At 36.6% G+C, this 21,524-nt stretch overlaps 1 protein-coding gene across 1 annotated transcript in view; it reads left to right on the forward strand.

Annotated features, from left to right (window-relative positions):
• Syt7 (Synaptotagmin 7) overlaps positions 1-21,524 on the forward strand; it is a 304,885-nt gene that overhangs the window by 21,378 nt on the left and 261,983 nt on the right. Inside the window, exons 2-3 of the mRNA XM_074109269.1 lie at positions 7,642-7,824; positions 7,898-8,018. Coding sequence (XP_073965370.1) covers position 7,824; positions 7,898-8,018 — 122 coding nt within the window. The 5' untranslated portion in view covers positions 7,642-7,823. The remainder of the gene's footprint in view (positions 1-7,641; positions 7,825-7,897; positions 8,019-21,524) is intronic.

A 21,524-nucleotide genomic window follows, 5' to 3' on the forward strand; every position in this document is an offset into this window, starting at 1 on the left:
GGCCAAATTTCAAGTCGATGCCATTAATGGCACCGAATATTTTAACCGTTGAGGAATTCCTGGCTCGACTACCAGGATGATACTACCAGATTATTGTACTCGTATTGACACCGGATTTACATAAGTTTGCCAATTTTCAAGTCAATCTGACTAGGTACTGAAAGTGGGTCAAATTTAACTGGCAAGATTTGAACTGCATATACCTACAAACAGACAGACATACATAAATGACAAGTTAAATAAAATAATGTAAAAATGTCTGAAATCAAACACGACTAAACATATTTAATAGTAAACCCTTATTTTCCCAAGAAAGGCCTCATTATCCAGACCGTGAAAAAATATTTTCTCTTTACATAACGAATTACGAATCAACCGTGTTTATGGAACGTGCCTCAAATAGCATGTGCAGCTATCTCACTCTTTATTGCTAAAGCGCGCCGCGTGCGAGGGAAATAAAAAATGTATTGTGACATGGAGGTAACGTAATTTCTGTTTTCGGTTGAAATTGAATTTGTGAGGTGTAATAAGGAATAAGGTAATAAGGAGTTTCTACTTCAAATGTTTTTGTCGTTGTGTGATTGTGTTATGTAGGTTATCATTATCACCTACATGTTCGCTGGTATTGTTGACTTTAAATATAAGCTCATCTAGTTCCATGTCGTGTTTTTACAAGCTTTTATTTAACTTGTCCTGTTTGTTGAAATGACCAGCTATCTACACACAAAATTTCATTCACACACATAAATACACTAACAGACTAACTCACTTACTTTCGCATACGCGGAATTGAAACGAATCCAATAATAATTCCGTGAAAATCCATCAAACCGTTTAAACTGCATAGCGTGGCAAATACACTTAACACTCGAAAAACTTCCACTTGCCGACAAAACCCGATTTAATATCGACAAGTCGGGAATGTGAACGAGAAATAAATTAGAGCCCCCGACTATTACAAGAGAATGTACTTTCTACTAATGGAAAGCCTTTCTAGTTTCTTAAAAACCGGGCAAGTGCGAGTCGGACTCGCGCACCAAGGGTTCCGTGCACATTTATAGGTATGTAAACAGGAATCGTGTCTTGAAGATAGATATTTCTCGATTTTTCCGACTGATTTAAATCATCCAGTGTATGCAGAGCCCTACTCTTAAGCAAAATGTACGAAGTGTGGGGTCAGATTAAATTTGTCACTATATTTACAGACAGACATAAAAAATCAAGATTTTCATAATTTTCTAGAAAGTTGTGTTATAATAGCTACCTTCATATCAAATTTCAAGTTTCTCGTACAACTGGAAGTGCCCTACAGGTTTTCAGTGCACTGCTATTTGTATGGAAACACGTTGTTTAATGACTGTAACTTTTGACTGCGTTGACTTAGAAGTTTGATTTTTTCAGCGCTTCAAGGGACCGCAGATTTGAGTGTTCGATATCAATTTCAGTTTGATACGTCGACGCGTTCCTGAGAAAAAGGTTCTTGACAGACGGACGGACGGACAACAAAGTGACCCTATAAGGGTTCCGTTTTTTCTTTTTGAGGTACGGAACCCTAAAAATACAAGGATACTTACAGCCGCAGCACTGTAATACCCAACTTACTTAGTAGAAATTCGTCTTTGTATATTTGTTCGTTGAGTTTTAGAATCTTCTAATTCGTTCTAATCACAATCAAAAAGAGGACAGAAAATCGAGCTCCTGCTTGTTCATCATCGTCATATTAGTCGTATGATGTCCACTGTTGGACACAGGCCACTCCCATAGGCCTCCAGTGGCTTTGGCCGGAAGTGGCCTGTATTCACCGGGAACCCGCGGCTTTAACCATGTCGTCCATCTATCTCGTGCGCGGACCGGGTAGTCGGTGGTGATTGGTTGTTGGTCCAGCTGATAGAGGCTGTTAGGTAATTAGTTTTCAAAACATTAACGGAATCTAAGTTAAAAATTCAATGTATTATAGAATGATATAGAGCGATATTTTGTCTAAACACATCATCCCTTGATGGGATTCATAAACAAGCCCTTGTACTGAAATTGGTGCTAAAATAACATTGCTTATATTTTTTTACTTTTACGATCACAAAACATGTGTGTTACGAAGTACTAGGGTATAACAAATGCCTAACGATATCGTAAACGTAATGAAGTACTTGCTTCGTGAAGTGAGGCTCAGCTACTGGCCTCGTTATGGTTATTTGGTCATTATTACGCGTAAGTATCGAACATAGGATGAAGTGTGTTCCTTTTAATAATCCTATCCAGGATGTAATGGTTAACAGAGTTCATATTTTGTCGAAAGTATTATGGTTACAAAACACGCTAAGGTTATAGCATTGTGATTAAGTTATCTCATATCTCTAAATCATCTGTGTTTTTGTTCAACGGTACAGCATTGAACTTAGAAACTTGAGGTCTAGAGTTCAAATGTAGGTTGAGGGCGTTTCAATAGTTATTCTTGTTTCAAAAACCTCGATGTAACCAAAAACTCTGTGTAAATAATACTAATCGCAAAGATGTTCTTTCAAAATGTTTTCTTTCTCACTTTATCTCAGTGTGATGATCCCAGCTGCCAATTTCGGCCAGGGCATCAGCTTCAACTCCGTCGGTGTCAATCACGCGCTCGCAAGTGGCTTACGTAGCCAGTCTTCTTAGAGAATCTTCAGTGTATCAAATATGATTGAGTAGGTAAATGTGTCTCTTCATTTTCCTCCCTTCTCTTTTTCTCTTTCTCTCGTTAAATGAGTCAATAGTCAACCGGATAATACCGACCCGGCTTTTCAGGTACACGCCCATACAAATTTATGTCTATTTATGGACTTACGTGTGCACGGTGTTATCTAGGCCGATAAATACTGTCACCTAATAGTCACGAGGGCTAAGATTTTGTTTCATAACTTTGTTTCATAAGAAAACCACTTTTCTAGAATTCATAACAAAACGCCGTATTGTCCCTGGACGCCGTTTACTTGTAAAAGGTTTTTGCTCGTGAATTAATCTTTAATTCTTTGCTTTTCCTCATATTTATTGCCGGTGCGGTTACTGTCAAGCTTCTAATGGCCAGTGAGGCGATTTAGAAATAGTACGGACTTGCAAGCCTAATGTTGTTTAATAAATAAGCAAAAGCTTTCGTCTTTGTTTACAACACAATTACCTATTTATTGCACACCAACACATAATAAACAGTACAGAAAACATAGGTATACAGAGATTTTCCAAGGTAAGCAATAGGCAGCCTTGTCGCTATAAGCTATATTTAAAAATATTATAATAAATCCTTCAGTTAGACTTTCAAGGAAAATGTTTAACAAAAAAGTAAAACCGACTCCAAAAAATAAAAAAATAAAAATGGAACCGACTACAAAATCCTTGAAAATATTTTTCTAGGTAGGTACCTACTAGTTCGAAGTCGGTGCCTCAGCACGAGCCAGTAGGAATGGAACAATAGTCGTCTACCTCACCTACATACTATGGGTTCAATCCATCCTGCTGGGTCGTGCTGAGTCACAGACTTCGAGCTAGTAGGTACTTACCCAGAAAAATATGTTCAAGGGTTTTGTAGTCGGTTTCAATTTTTGTAATTTTTTTTGGAGTCGGTTTTACTTTTTTGTTAAAACTTTTCTTTATTTCTCACTTTTTAGTGATTCGTAGCCAAAGTACGTCTCACAACAATTCCATGAAGCCCAAACACGGCTTAGTTACGTTGTTTTATAATAGAGTTCCGTTGCATACCTTCCGGCTTCAGCATCAGAACAGCAGAAAGAATCATTAACTTAAAGCTCCTTCTTAGTCGCTTATCTTGGTATATCAATCATGCTCGCTTATAGACGAGCGAGCATTACTTAGCTTTGACGAGTTCCATAGGTCATCTACGGTCTTCGTCACCAGGTCCAGGTTACCAATACTTATCTTAATGATAAAAATGCTAAAATCACCATAGGTTTGCCTATAAATTTGAGGTTTGCCCTCGATTTCCTTAAGATCCCATCATCAGATCTTGACTTGGTGACAATGGAACCACCTCAGAAGAGTACCCTTTTGAATAAAACAAGAATTTTGAAAATCGGTCCACAATTGATTGAGTAATCGGTGAACATACGTACATAAAAAATACAAACATTGGAACATAGAACCTCCTTCTTTTTTGAAGTCGGTTAAAAATATCGAACACGTATTTTACAGGCATTTAACATAAATTATATAAATGGTGACAGTAAAAAATCAATCTAATTTAAATCTGATCTTATCTGACAGTGGCATCCTGGCAAACCTTACTATCTTTTCAAAAGAGCTGTCGAACTATGTGCCACACGTTGAAGCGAGTTAAAAAAAAACTGTTACGTGTATGGAGTGCCCCCCCTATACATATTTATACAGTACAATACAATACAATAACTCTTCATTGCACACCAATACAGTAAACAGTACAGAAAACACAAGTATATACATAGAGATTTTCTAAGGTATTTTTGTAATTGAACCACCAAACTAATTAGCGGCTTTGACATGACATCTGTACTCCAAATTTCATTGATATACATCTTGTAGTTTTCGAGTAAAATGCCTGTGACATACGGACGGACGGACAGACAGACAGACAGACGGACTTGACGAAACTATAAAGGTTAAATTTTTGCCATTTTGGCTCCGGAACCCTAAAAAACTGCATTAAAATCGATTCAACCGTTTAAGAGCTACGGTGCCACAGACAGTCACACAGAAAGACAGACATAATTATAGCGATCAAACTTATAACACCCCTCTTTTTGCGTCAGGGGTTAGTATTTTTAACAAAAAAGTATTAGTTCATTTATCTGGTCTCGGTATTAGCGTAACTCCACCATAACAGATGCTAACCAAACTTCGCATCCAATGCAAGTTCTTAAACAACAGAATCATGATGCCACATACTGTAACACCAACGCATGGTACATTGCAAGATTATCGCCGTATAACCCTTCACTCGGGCCTGTGCCGTGAAAAACATAACTCTTCCACTTAAAATTCACAGTGAGCATTTTACTGACAAATGTCACATCGGAACCCCTTCACAGAATGAGGGTACGCGACAAAAAATTAGGCTTCTCTCTTAAACTGCTGTCGGCACTTCAGCTAATCAAATTTGAAATTAAACGTGCGTGGGCTCCTATTAGTCGGGTGGGATGGATTAGGTAATTTCAGTTATGTTTTCTTAGACACAGCTAAGCTAAAGTAGCTGGGCTTGTTATTAGCTTTGTAAGCCTTGTTTCACCATGTCCGTGCGTCCGTCTGTCCATCCGTCATTCCGTTTACGGTTTCTCTTAGAGACTGTTAGTAATAAACTGCAATTTGGCATGCAACTTTCTTTTTTACCTTCTGGTTTCCTTTCTTACCTTCAAAAAGCGATTGTACCATTTCTTACAAGGTCGGCAACGCATCTGCAGTCGTGATGGTGCCGCGGATGTCTATGGACGACGGTAATCACTTGACATCAGGTAAACCGGCCAAGAGCGTGTCGGACAAGCCCGAAATAGGGTTCCGTGGCCATTACGAAAAAAAAACAAGTAATATTATGTGCGTTATAACACAAATAAAACACTTAATACAGTCTTAAAATTTATTACCAGAAAAAGCGCGTATCTTCACGGCACTTATGTCCTTTTGTTGTGAAGCGCAGTTTTTCGGCAATAACTCAATAACGGTATATCCGATCATGTTGAAACCAATTTTCGTTGAAAGTATTTATTAAGCGTTACGTTTTCATATTTTTACCCGACTGCGAAGAAGGAGGGTGTTTGACGCGTATGTATGTATGTACATATGTATGTATGTATGTCTATTCCTATGTCCTCTCGTAACTACTCAATGGCTGAACCGATCTTGATAAATGATACGTCATTGGATTCGTCTTGATGACGCGAGTGACACTGGGTACATGAAGTTCTTGAAAAATCAAAATGGCGGATTTTTGGCACCAAAATGTAAGTATTCAACAAATATTTTTTATTCAAACCTTTCGAGTGGGGTATCAAATGAAAGCTTATAATTAGCCCATTCCAAATTTATATATATAGTTTATAATCGTTTAAATATACCATTTTCACAGGAAAGTGGGAAATAAAATAATAAATTAAAAAATTCAAAAACCCGACTGCCTTAAAAATACTAAAAAGAAGAAAACAAGTAGTCTTTGGAGCGATTATTTCCGAAAGTCTTCACTTAATCAAAAAAGTTTTTGACAAACCTTATCTTTTCAAAAGAGCTGTCGAACTTATGTATTGTGCCACACGTTGAAGCGAGTTTAATTTTTTTTTTAATTTCTGTTACGTGTATGGAGTGCCCCCTATAAATACTTATTTTTGTAATTTAACTACAAAACTAAATAGCGGCTTTGGCAAGACATCTGTACTCCAAATTTCATTGATGTACTGAAATGAAAGTCAGTGATGCTCGGACACTGATTTATTTTTCTCTGCACACTTGGTCACACAGTTAAGTATCGACTGCCCTCGGAACACTATTTTTCCTTCTTATAACAACTAAAATATACATTGCTTGCAAGACAGCCGGTGAAATTACTGGCACTTGAGGTATCCCATCTTAGGCCTCTAGGTTGGCAACGCATTTGCAATACCCCTGGTGTTGCAGATGTTTATGGGCGGTGGTGATCTCTTACCATCAGGAGACTCACTTGCTCGTTTGCCATCCTGTCGAATAAAAAAAAACTTGATTATATAATTACATAGTTGCACCAATAGCACCAATAATATGTCAAACCAACCGTCATAATTATCAAAACGATTAATTGATTGATTTAGTTATAATTAAAACAGCTCGGTGCATCTCACTCTAACCAATTTTTAGATAAGTATTTACCTAAAGTCATGGATTTAAGCACTGCCGTTCTTCCATCTTAAACTCCGTGTCCTTGTAAACTTCTAAACAAATTTAATCAAAGCGAAACGTCGAAGCAGTAAGTTTTTCTGCTAACGGTGCTCGCGAAACTTCATGCAGTTACGACTGTTAATTCAAAAGGTCATATGCTCCGGTTTCAAAATTATAAACAGTCCTTATTGTAAGAGTGTTTGGTTGACAATTCAATAACAGAATTTTCATATGTAAGTCGAATTGGATTGTCAAGGATTTGGAATTGGACTGTCTTTAAAGTGAAATGTGCAATACTGTCGACTTTATTCTGAAAGAAAGTATTTCTGATATTACACTGAGTTTGTATCGAGATAGCCTTGACTTATATTAGGGACGGATGGAGATAAAAATTTACTTTTCTCATTATTATTATTTATTAATAGATTATTGTTACTTATTATAAGAACGTTATATTAATTTAGAATAGCGTGCTAAATAAATTATCTACTTTCTATGTTTGCGTTTTTATTTGTGATACGAAGAAGAAAATTACAAAGAAGGACAATTATTCGTGGTTATGAATAAGCTTTTTAAATTACGTTTTGAGGTAATTTTGGTTAATTTACTACGGATATAAATATTTGGTCAGTCGGTCTTTCGTATTTGTTTGTTGTTGGGTACATTTAAACAAAAATTTTAATCCTACTTGTACCTAATCTTATTTTAGATCGACTTTCGGGCAGTACGAAAAATAGCATAACTCCAACACAAATTCAACACTAATGAATAAACTTCTTTCAGGTTGAAACAGTGTTACCAGTGCCACATGAAAATACATCGAGAACAAAATCTGTGATAAATAATAAATAAGAGAGAAACCAGTGTCCTTTTAATAATCTGTTACCAAAACCTGTTGTTGATTTTTGCGCGTTATTGTTGCGATTAAATAAAATAGCGTTCAATGTTGTGTTTCCGACGCGAAGAGTAAGTGTGCAGTGGATGATTTAGAATTTTTGATTTTCGAAGTTTTTAATTTTATTTTCTTTTGTGACAATAGTGACATCGCCAGAGTCAACCATGACGAAGAACTTCCTTACCGTGACTAACATTGTTAATGAAGGCATCAAGGGCAGCAAGATATCGAAATTAGGACTATCGAAGTACCTGTCGCAATCACTGTAAGTACATTGGTATGAATTATAGCCTCCTAGTCCTGATGCTCACGTCAAAATTTCGATTTCGAAACTTAATGTTAATTTGTAAGAGTTGACATTTGCTTTGACGTATGTTCTAAGTTTAGGACGTTGGACCTTAGGAAGCTAAACTAGACTTTACCCGCGGCTTTGCCTGTGTAATCCATAGATCTGGCAGTTGAATTGGAATTCTAGGATTTCACTTTGTTTCCGTGGGAGTAAAAATTATACCGTGGCCGTCACGCTGTATGCCGGTTTTTAATCCCCGACGCAAAAGGAGGGGTGTTATAAATTTGACCGCTGTGTGTCTGTGTGTGTGTCTGTCTGTCTGTGGCATCGTAGCTCTTAAACAGGTGGACCGATTTGAATGCCGTTTTTTTTAATTGAAAGCAAGTTTTCTAGCGATGGTTCTTAGATATGTTTTATCAAAATCGGTTCATATGTTTTTGAGATATTGAACTTTGAAGTGACAAAGTCGGGGGTTTTCCAACTTTCTGTTGGTTAGGTATTATACTTTCAAATCATGTCTCAATAAACATAGTGTACTTTTAAAAGGACATTAATCTAATGCTAGTATGTGTTATTAACGTGCGTGTGTTATTCTCCAGGCTAAGTATGATAGGCAGATTAGTAGATTTTTCAAGTTGATATATGAATCTTAGAAATGAAACATTAGCATAAAACATAGGAAATTGCTTATTCGGATATTTTCACGGGATCGGGGTGGTAAAGTCCCAAAATCTTAACAGTTAACAGCTAGAGACATTAAATTATAGAGTGCTGTTCGTGTTCTTCATGTAACGTTAGTGAAAACGACGATGTAATTTTCGAAAACTCCTGTGCGCATTCAGTAATTATACCGGTAAGAATTTTTTTATTCAAGTGTTAGACTTAACCATTCACTCGAGCATAGCCGCGGCAAGGGCTAGTTATGTATTAAAGAAGTTGTAGTAATTAATTCATTGCTTAGCTTTGCGAGCTGTTTGTTTAGTAAATTGACTGTCACGGACAGAATAGAGGCGAACAATGGTCGCTTCCGGTTGTCACCTCGGCACCAACAGAGGTTAGAGTAAAATAAGTACCTATAGTAGAAATCATGAACGAAGGACGACCGGATGGCTAAGTGGTTAGAGAGCCTGACTACGGAGCTTGAGGTCCCGGGTTCGATTCCCGGGCGGGGCAGATATTTGTATGAATAATACGAATGTTTGTTCTCGGGTATTGGTTGTTTAATATGTATTTAAATGTGTATTTATCTATATAAGTATATTATCCGTTATCGTTTATCCGTTGCCTAGTATCCATAGTACAAGCTTTGCTTAGTTTGGGACTAGGTCAATTGGTGTCAAGTGTCCCAAAATAATCAACTTATACAAGTTGAAAATGCCCGACTTTTTCATTTTTAACCGACCGAAAATAACGAAGGAGGTATATATATATTTCTATTTTTTTTTTATTTGACCAACGCATACCTTTCTACAAAGTAGTCCAATATTGATAATTCTTTTTTTATTGGAAATGATATTCCCTCAAGATAGCCCCATATAAATTTGGAAATAAAACCTACCCTAAGGGTAGGAAAACGGAATGATTGATTGTTCACTCACTGATTGTAATGTATGACCAGTTGACCACGCATAACTTTTTACAAAGTATTCCGTTTTTCATAATTCTTTTTTTATAGGATAGGGTATACTTTGAAGTCGGTCCCATATAAAATTGGAAAAAAATCCTACCTTAATATATAAGGGTGGAAAAAATATATATAAAATAAAAACTTTTTAACAAAAAATGTGACCGCCAAAAAAAACTAAAAAGCAAAAAAGAATAAACCTTTTTATTTAACCTTAATCTAGGTTCCAGTTTGAAGTCAGTGCCTCAGCCCTAGCCAGCAAAAGTGGACCTACTAGGCGCCTACCTGATGGACTTCTATCGCTGCTCCTGGCTCGTGCTGAGGCACCGACTTCAAACTGGTACCTACATCAAGGTTAAATAAAATGCCTTATTATTTTTTGTTTTTTTCGGCGGTTTAATTTTTTGTTAAAAAGTTTTTATAGAGTTTAATGTTTCAGAAACGTTCAATGGTGTGTGTGAAGTTCCCAATCCACACTGGGCCTACGTGGGAACTACGGCCCAAGCCCTCTAATAGAGACTGTACTTAGCAGTGGGACGTATATAAGCTGGGATGATGATGATAATGATCTCAGAAACTGCTGAATTGATTTTAATGAAACATAGCTAAGAACCACTGCAAGGATACACGCTTTTATGTAAGAAAACCTCATTATAATCGCTCCATCTTTTCAGACAACTGCCACAGACAAACTGACAGACATTGGCATCAAACTTATAAAATATCCAGCGTCAGTTTTTCCAGCAACGCTAGGTTATCGGTTCATCAACCGATGCCATTGAATAAAACTATTGACATACTTTTTGTGCTGACTCGTGTAAATCTATCGTAGACAACCGTCAGACAAAATGTGTGCGATTGGCAGAGAAACGCAAACTTACGCCATGCGCTCAGAACACTGAAAGTATCTAACGATAGGTATGAAATTGGTATAAGATAGGTATAGCTTGAGCGTTTATCCAACTGCACATGATAACTTTGCACTAGGAAGTGATACGCGTGCGCTTTACCACTCTATAATAAAGACGGCAAAATCCGTGGAAAATAGCCCTTGAAGCTTTCATTGTTAAGCCCTAAGTGAATATTGTGGTGAAGGTAGTCCCTTTTTTGTTTAAATACCTTTTCGCCTCCGTTTCACTGCCAATTTACGTTTTCGGTACATGTTTGTGAAAGTTTGAGTGGTTTGCCAGACAGGCGAAGTTGGCGAAAGTACAATGATTTTCAGCTGCTTTTAAGGATAGCATCGAGATTAATATTTGATTCGTCAATCCATCCGTGAAGTAGCAATTTCACGGAGGCAGTCTTCTTGAACGATGATTTATGATTTTACTAGCTTTTGCCCGCGACTTCGTCCGCATGGTAATAATAACTTTGGGAAGTATTTAATTTATTTAGGATACCTATTCTGCCAAAAATAGCACATAGAAACTTCCACAGTTTACTGAAAATAACCTATTTTAATACATTGCTATAAATATAAACTATTTTTTTGTTCTCCCATCCACCCATTTCCCATGGTAAAACATAAATATTTTGCGGGTAGCCACATTTTAGCAATACGACGTATATTCTACCCTACCAACACAAAAGGACTAATTTTTAGTATTCTTCATAGTGAACTCTTGACATCTTACGTCCTTTATTGTAAGTTAGGAGGGTAGGATTATAATTAAAACGGTATTTTTACTAAGCATAGCTACACATATTTCCGACAAACATACTTATAGTAAATTTGTTTGGAATTCCTTAAGAACTTTCATCCCCATATTCATAGGTCGAAATTTTAAAAACGCCGGAAAAAATGTTTTTTGGGTTCCGTAGCTCAAAAGGAAAAAATGGAACCCTTATAGGATCACTTTGCTGTCCGTACGTCCGTCTGTCTGTCAAGATCCTCTATCTCGTATGTCTGACTGTCTATGTATTGACATCTGTAATGACCCCACATTGCGTACATTTTGCTATGAGCTTAAAGGGCACTGCTAACACTGCATCATTTCCTCTGCTAACATCCCCTCGCCGGTAAAAATTTCAAAAACGCTTGAACAAATATCTATTTATTTCTTATAATGTCCAAATGCCAAGTTTCACAAAGAACCATCGATTTATCTTCAACAATGACGATCTTCCATATAAACTTTCATCCCCTATTTCACTCCCTCGCTGGGAGAATTTTAAAAACGCGCGAACAAACATCTATTTATCTCTTATCACGTGCCCAAATTTCTAGTTTAATAAAGACTCATCGATTTATCTTCGATAATGACGACCTTCCATATAAACTTTGAACCCCTATTTCATCCCCTCACAGGTCGAATTTTCAAAAAAGCTCAAACAAATATCGATTTATTTCTTATTAAGGGCCTAAATGCCAAGTTTCATGGTTTTATCTTCGACGGCGACGAACTTCCACCATATTAACTTTCATCCCCTATTTCAACCCCTCAAAACCTTTTTTTTGCAATAAAAGATAGCCTATGTTCTTTCCCAAGGTCTATTCTATCTCTGTACCAAATTTCATCCAAATCGGTTCAGCGGTTTAGGCGTGAAAGCGTAACAGACAGACAGACAGACAGACAGAGTTACTTTCGCATTTATAATATTAGTATGGAAGTATGGATAGTATGGATTAAGAGCCTAAATGCCAAGTTTCATAGTTTTATCTTCGACGGCGACGAACTTCCACCATATTAACTTTCATCCCCTATTTCAACCCCTTAAAACCTTTTTTTTTTCAATAAAAGATAGCCTATGTTCTTTCCAAGGTCTATTCTATCTCTGTACCAAATTTCATCCAAATCGGTTCAGCGGTTTAGGCGTGAAAGCGTAACAGACAGACAGACAGACAGACAGACAGACAGACAGACAGACAGAGTTACTTTCGCATTTATAATATTAGTATGGATATAGGTACACTTGCATTGTCATCTAAGTTTTAAGATTTCCTTTATCTTGCATAATTAGTATTACCGAGAAGTAAACTTTTCCGTTCGTAATACTAGCGTTTACGCGTATCTAAAATCTTTAAATGCACCAGTTGAATTCGAATTTTGGAGTTTCGCCTAATTTCCATAGGAATTTCCAAAAATTACATCATGGTCTTCATTGACGTCGCAAAAACAACTTGGCCAGATTTCATGACTCTCACCCGGCAGTTGAAATTTCAAGATTTTATTCCGATCACGTGGGAGTATCGTGTAAAGAAGTCTATTTGTTGTTTCAAATATTTAGCTCTGTGCTTATAAAACTGAATCAAAATCTATGCAGAAGTTTTAGTGCAAAGAGAAACACACATACACGAACCTCAGTGTCCAAATTACTTATCATTCAACTCTCAACAAAGATAGACCGCTTCATGGTACTCTATACGATATCTTTCCGTACCTCACATTCTGAGGCGGAACCCTAAAAAGATACCCCAAATTTTTATGGCTCGGCCACGACTGTGTGTGACCGGCGACGCAGCGAACGATTTTGCTATTCATTGCACGTTAATTATTACACTCGCTGAGGTACTGGGGCACTCAACTGTCATAATCTTGTTTGCCCGAAACTCAACTCAATTTTTTAGCAGAATTTACTTCGTATAATATGTACTTGGCATAGGAGTAATTTTGCATAAGTTCGAAAAACGAAACCATTGCTCTATTTTCTCAAAAGAACCCTACAAAGAAACGAACTACTAACTCATAAGTAAGTTAGATTAGATCTGCGACCCCACATAGAACTTATACGCTTATTTACACCACGCAGGGTGTTAGGCCAAAAAAATTGATTCTATATGAGTTTCGCACAAACGTGTTTATGCGATATGATAGTTATGCCAAACGATAGGTACTACGCAATACGAGATTATGCCAATAACCTAACCTAACCAACAAAAAGTTGGAAAACCCCCGACTTTGTCACTTCAAAGTACAATATCTCAAAAGTAGCTGAACCGATTTTGATAAACATGTCTAAGAACCATCGCTAGAAAACCTGCTTTAAAATTAAAAACCAGCATTCAAATCGGTTCACCCGTTAAGAGTTACAGTACCACAGACAGACACAGACAAATTTTTAACACCCCACTTTTTGCGTCGGGGGTTAAATAGGGTAAAACCCGCTCACTGCCCAGCGGCAACGTATTAGAAATTCACTCATCGCGCCGCCGCGCTTAGTAGAAACCTTCCCGTAATTTAAGAATTACCTAATGCTATTGCTATCAACATTCCGGCCAACTTCGGAGGTAATAGGGTGCGGATACTGAAATAACAGGTATTTCGGTCACGTACATTACTTAGTATTTTGGCAACAAATCATGGAAAAACATTAAATAAAAAAAAACAAAAACCCGACTGGCAAAAATAAAAGGAAGAAAATAAGCCTAGTGGTCTAATTTAAAGTTCAACAGTCGTTACCCATTACCAAGAGTTTTTGAGCGTCACGATTTAAATGGGTCCCGACTGTTGAACTTTAGCTATTTAACAGAGTTCTAGATCACTATGCTTATTTTTACCCGACTGCCCGAAGGAGGGTTATATTTTTCGAGCGTATGTATGTATGTATGTAAGTTTGTATGTATGTATGTGGGTATGTATGTCAATTTCTTTGGTCCTCGCTGCAGCCTAAACGGCTGGACGGATTGTAACATATGAGGTATCATTGGGTTCTTCATAACTGTCGGAGTGACATAGGGTATATAACATTTCAATATGGTGTCTGCGAAAAAAAATATGGCGAAGGAATAAAAAAAATATTTAGTGTGGTAACAATATGGGATTCAAATGAAAGCTAATAATTAGCCCATTCTAAATATATGGGTTATAATACTTTTAATCTACTATTTTCACAGAAATATCAAAATAGTATAAAATAAAAAACATTAAATTTAAAAGATCAAAAAACTCGACTGCCTTAAAAAATAAAAGGAAGAAAATAAGTCTAGTGGTCTAGAACTCTGTCAAGAAGCTAATTTAAGGTTCAACAGTCGGGACCAAATTCAAATCGTAACCAGCTCAAAAAATCTTGGTAATGGGTCCCGACTGTTGAACCTTACCGGCGGCGGTTACAACATTCTTGTGGTAGCTTCATATTTGCGGAAAATGTTTATTTCATTTGACCAGCTAAAATCGAACCCAAGGCTTAGGGAAAGAGACAGATATAAGCTTGAAAATATAACCCTCCTTATGGCAGTCGAATACTAGGGAATATTAGGGTGTCCAACCCAATTATTATAATTCATTCTATACCGTCATTTTCAATACATAATTATAGTACAATTGGCCCTCAAAATTAACTGATTAATGGTTGCTTTCAATGATATAAGAGCCCATTTGCTTATTATTTATAGGTCAACAGAACATTATTAATAAGACCTATTTATTGGTTTGAACTATGGTTTCCCAAAACCTGCTAAATTGAGTTCTTGAACTATGGTTTCCCAAAACCTGCTAAATTGAGGTGCTCTATGCGTTGAACAACCAGTAAAATACTCGAGTGTGCAGTGTAATGTGTGTGTGTGTGTGTGTGTGTGTGTGTGTGTGTGTGTGTGTGTGTCAATGTGAGAGAGAAAGAGAATGAGAGACAAATATTTACACATACTTGATGCAGTGTAAAGTACCAGAAAAATAAGTGGTCTATCAATGTTTAAACAAGTTTCTATCAAATTAATACGTCGCTAAAGTCGAACTTTCAAGTTGACAGACACGTCTGTCTATTGGCATAATTGTTTTATGACATGCAAACAATTATCAACTTTAGGGTGGTAGACCACATATTTGGCTGATCGTACATTGCGAAGGAAAACATTTTGAAAATTACATTAAATACGTGAAATTTAAACTAATTACTTGCGCATATATTTGAAACTTAGTATAAATATTTGTAGGTCGTACTCCTAATAGGTCTATTAGGTCCGACCTGGGGCATAGACTTGGTAATAGCCAAGCGCAGATAGGACGATAGCTCACTTAACAACGAAATCGACTTATTCACCTAATAAGGTTCTACGTTTCATTTCTGGTGTCAACCAAACTGAACCCTAACTTGAACTCCATAAGATTTACATTTCCTTACTTTAAACATATAACATGAAACTTTTTGGATCCGAGTGACATCGTGACTATGGATGATAGTGTTATCTTTCACTCAATATATTATTTTACTGCTTTGGTTCGCTCAGCTTCAGTCGTTCGATCCTTAGTTTACCCTCTCACTCACAGTTTCTGAAAGTATGGAGTGAGTGAGAGAAAATGTGCAGTTATCAAATAAAAGGTGGACGACCTTGGATGAAGGTAGTTCGTGTTATGAGTTATGACTGTTGGGCAGAATACAAGGTTCAGGTTTGCGTGCTTATTGCCTTGAATTCTTGATATTGCCGGAATTCTTAAATAGGAAAGCTATCCGAATATGAATATGAGCTTCAGACAAAATAAATTATCAATATGCGTAGGTACTACTTGCCTTAGTAATTTTTATTTTCAACCCCCGACGTAAAAAGAGGGGTGTTATAAGTTTAACCGCTATATGTGTGTGTGTGTGTGTGTGTGTGTGTGTGTGTGTGTGTGTGTGTGTGTGTGTGTGTGTGTGTGTGTGTGTGTGTGTGTGTGTGTGTGTGTGTGTGTGTGTGTGTGTGTCAGTCTGTCTGTCTGTGGCACCGTAGCTCTTAAACGGGTGGACCGATTTTCATGCGGTTTTTTTATTTGATAGCAGGTTTTCTAGCTATGGCTCTTAGACATGTTTTATCAAAATCGGTTCAGTCGTTTTTGAGATATTGAACTTTGAAGTGACAAAGTCGGGGGTTTTCCAACTTTTCCTTGGTAAGATTAACTATTGTTACGAATTTGACTTCAGATCCTTTAGGGTAGATTTGTAGACCCTAATCGATCCACGGTACAGTTCGAAAATCTAGCTCCTTATTTGAGCATCAAAACACTCTATCGCTTATTTGCATCTGTAATGCAACTAAAACCAATTTCATATTCGTAATAACACTTACGTAGATAGTGGCCAATGGCCATGCCGTACCGTTTGCCTATCGGTATTTAGTCCTAAACTAATCTACGGATACAGCCTTCGAACATTGATGTATTTAAGCTCATTGAAGCGCGCATTGAGCTGGCCACACAGATTTGGTAAAACAGTAGGTATAGAAGTATAAGATTTTATATACTTAATGCTGCCTTTGCGGGTTTTCATTTACATTATAAGTAATATTCACAGGGACTATAAAATTGCTTTCGTCACCGGTTTTTCAACCTACTCAGACATAACCCTTTTTAACTGACTTCAAAAAAAGGAGGAGGTTATCAATTGGGTTGTATTTTTACAAGCATTTATTAATTTCACCTGTCCCGTTGTCATTCTGTCTGTCTTTCTGTAGTCAAATCTTGCAAGTTAAATTCGACCAACTTCCAGTAGTCGGATTGACTTGAAATTTGGTATGCAAATGTAGTTTGGGTGACAATGCAAGTACGTCTGTACACAAAAAGTATATTCAGCAAAAAAAGCTTGTATTAAAAATGATTTTATTATGGTTAAGTTATTTTATGTTTGTTACCTCGGAACTCAGTCATTTATGAACCAATTTGAAAAAAAAATTTGGAATGCTGCGTTCGTTTCGGAATGCTTTCAATTAGGTCTAGGTTTAGGGTTAGGTATCACTTTGACATTTTAATAGGTTTTTGTTTTGTAGATTCAAGGTTGTATTATTGTATGGAGTTCTTTTATTTTTATGTGCATTAGCACTTTTACTGCAATAAACAATTTGTACGCCGCAAGGTAAAACATGTAGGACTTCTTTTCTTTTTTATGTGTACCAACTGTATTTAACTATTACTCATGTTTAAGTAAATAAAATATTTTTTCTCAAAAATGTCCTTAAAAGTTGTCATTATTTTTTACATATCAGAAGGTGAAGTGCATAGTTTACATTATGGTCAGCGAAAAATAAAAAAGTTAAAAAGATTGCATGCGCTCTAGCTCGACAATTAACGCGCCTGCAATCAGTCACAATTTTTTTTAAAGTTAAAAATGCCAAGGAAATGTTGGCACAAGTCGTATACAGCCAAATCTAATGGGCGGTATCAGATACTTTGTTGGAACTTCAGACTTTTTTTATTGGGTCTGAAACAGCTTGTGGTTTTTTCGACGGAAAAATACACCTGCAGTTTATTTTTAATGAAAAAAGGCGGGAAAGCATAAGAAAAATAATTGGAATAAAATAGTGTTATGATATATTTTGAGAAATAGTTTAGTCTATTTCAGAATTATTCATTATTTTTGATTCGCAAGCTCGTCCGTTTAATACTCATACTCAGCCAGCAATTGGCTACTTCCAGGCCACGACAATAATCTACTATTCTCTTTATCTTTTTAGGTTCCTTAAGCACCAAATCAGGATGTGATGATTGGATTCTAAGGAAATCAAGGGAAATCTTCAAACGCCAGTCTTTATTGCTAGAAGGTTTTGGGATGAAGGACGGACAGACACTAAATAGACACATTTTGTAGCTTTTTGTCCATGTAGTTCCTGATTGTGTACGTCGTCTCGACCCTCAATCACCATGTTATTGTTATGGAACACTGAGAACATTGCTGTGATTAAGTTCAGCTTGTTACAGGTACAGGTTTACTGTGAAAGTTTTTACTGTGAACCTCATAATAACTAACGGAATATCGGACCCGGACGCTCGATCCCGAATCGCAGAACCACAGTGATATTGGGCTTGCATTATTGGTATTATAGCGCACGCTTTAGTTGGGCCCTTATAACAGTAGATTTACTTATTTGCCTTACCTAACTAGTATCATGACTGACTGATAGACAACGTACAGTCAAAGAAACTATATCACATACCAGTGAGGAAACCATTTCACAGCAAAGGTTCTCTTGACATTCCATACACCTGTCAAATAAATTGTAATGAAGTTGATTTTAAAAAGGTTCTACCTTGGCATGCGATTCAGTTTCTTGACTGCAATAGCCTTAACTATCACGAGCCTTATCACGAGGCAATGTGTCTGAGCGAAACGAACAAATGATAATGCTCCTTAACCCGATGGAATTTTGAAAGAAAGAAAGAGAGAAAGGAAGAAATCTCTACTTTGTTTACCTTTATTTGATCTTAATAATGTTATAGTAAGCTTATTTATATGTTGTGATGGTATCTATATCTACCTATCTATCTGCTTAGATTTGTTGTGCATGTGTATTTTATGTGTTAGTTTTATGTATTCTTGATACTGCTCTAATCTACTGTAAATTGCACCACCTGCTTAAATTTATTCCTTACTTCTGTCCATTGTAAAGCAGGTTGCCTAGAATAGATCGCTCTGAAGCGATAAGGCCGTCTATTTCTTACCTTAGAAAATATCTATGTATATACCTGTGTTTTCTGTACTGCTTACTGTGTTGGTGTGCAATAAACAGTTATTGTATTGTATTGTATTATAACCAACTGGGAAATGTTGAAAAACCTTCTATATTGTCATTTCAAAGCTCAATCTCAAAAACTGTTAACCGCATTGAAAACAGTCCTTCCGTTTGGATAGCTACGATGCCACAGACCGGCATTGGTGTCAAACTTATAACACCCAATACAATGCGTCAAGGGGTTTAAAATGTCCAACTTAGTGTAGTTTTAGTATGTTCTCTATAACGTGGCAGTTCAAAGACTTGTTGACTCTGGCGCGCCGCCATCATCGGAAGTATTTAAGCGGTTGGTCGCAAATGCTCAAGCGATTCTGCTTAAGTATACTCTGTGCCAACGAAAAAATCTTATATATCTGAATAAGTAATTCTTTTACATTTATTTTATCTGAAACGAGTCTATTTCGACGCGCTATTTGGCTTTCGGGGGCGAACAACTGTTCTTGCTTGGTCTTATCTCTAGGATAGTGTTTAGTGTTCCTGTAATTCACAAAACGAATGAAATTTTTTTTTCGTAGAAATAGAAGTACTTTTGATTAGGTCCCACTGTCACCAAGTCAGGATCTGATAAGTGGATCCAAAGGAAATTGAGGAAACTCTTCAAATATTGTAAAGACACCTGTAATGACTTGAAGTAGATTAGAGGAATACTACAAAGGGCCACTGGAACTATTCGGGTGTATTATTGTCGGACACAGGTGCCCGATTCGACAAACTATTTATCGAATTTCATTTCATCGAAAACAATTAATAGAATATTCAATACTAATATTTTCTCTTGGAGTATTTTCACTTCATCGACTATTCATTACATATTAAAACAATTATTAGAACAACGGTACAAGGATTATTATTTGCTTAAAAATACACTTCATCAACTATTCATGAGACGGAACAACCAAATATCGCTGTATATTTTTTCGACGTATTGTTATAAAATACCAGAATATAGGTTAGGTTAGAATTACGACCTCGAACAAAAATCGCTTCCAGAAAAGTAGTTTAGGTTAGGTTAGAACTGTGACCCTAAAAAAATAAGCCGGTACCAGATAAATAGGTTAGGTTGAGTTAGAACCGCGACCCCAACAAAAATAAATCGCAACCAGGAAAATAAGTTAGGTTAGGTTAGAACTGCGACTAACAAAAATAAATCGCTACCAGAAAAGTAGGTTAGTATAGGTTGGAACTGCGACCCCAACAAAAATAAATCTAAATCTAAAGATTGGATTTTGGAGTCTTTTTGTATATTTCATTTATTTTCAACTCCTTGGAACAAACCGTTAACCCGGACAAGAGATGTCGCTATTAAGCAATTAAATTAAGATTGGTTTTTGGAGTCATTTTGTATTTTTTATTTCTAAATCTATATCTATTCTATCTATACATATAATAAATCTGTAGAAGGTCGGTGTCTGTACATTAGAAATATTTGAGAAAAATTGTTACTAGGGGCCTTTATTAGCGCAATAGAACCCAAAACAACGATTTTTAGATTACATATTGTCCGTGTGTCGGTTTGTCTGTGCATTTGTTCACGCTAATCTCAGAAACCTCTCAATTTAGAAGGATGCAGTTTTCACTGATGTGTTGTCCTTGCCTTTAATGAATATTTAGTGTTTATTTCATTCGAATAGGTTCACAAATAAAAAAGATATGCCTTGAAAGATGGGCCATTTAGTCATAAACTACTAATAATTACTAGTTTTGAACCGACTTCAAAAAAAGGAGGTAATCAAATCGGATGTATTTTTTTTAATGTTTGTTTCCTCAGAACTCCGTCATTTGCGAACCGATTTTGAAAAAAAAATTCGTTTGTCTAGGGTTGGCTTCAATTAGGTCCCATAAGCACCAAATCAGGATCTGATGATTGGATCTTAAGGAAATCGAGGGAACTCTTCAAATATTGTAGGGACACCTATGGTAAATTGGATATATTTAGTAGTAACTTGTGCATTTGCTCTTGCAAATCATCATTCGGTGAAGTGGAACTGATGATGAACACCACATTTAACCAACAAAGCTACTAGTCAATAACAAGTACTTCACGGGTTGAATTTCAATTACTTTAACACAGTTGCTAAGCAATTTATGCTCGTCGTAATGTATATGGTGAAATGGAAAGGGTGGTGATGCACCAGGACTCCTCAATAATGAACGTCTCTGCATCGGAAAAAGCAATCTTTTGAAAAAGGTGTCGAGCAGTTGACATTCAACTATTGAGTCTTACATTATATACAGTAAAAAGCGTGAAAAAAAAATATAACATAAAATAGAACTGACTACAAAAAAACCATGAAAATAGTTTTCTACCAGTCTGAAGTCGGTGCCTCAGCACGAGCCAGCAGGAGTGATTGAAGCCTAATATATAAATAAGTATTCGTATGTACGTGAGGTAGACGACGGTCCACCCCTGCTGGCTCGTGCTGCGGCACCGAAACTACAAGGG

This window comes from Choristoneura fumiferana, chromosome 28 (genome assembly GCF_025370935.1).
Source record: "Choristoneura fumiferana chromosome 28, NRCan_CFum_1, whole genome shotgun sequence".
In the NCBI taxonomy this organism is placed as follows: domain Eukaryota; kingdom Metazoa; phylum Arthropoda; class Insecta; order Lepidoptera; family Tortricidae; genus Choristoneura; species Choristoneura fumiferana.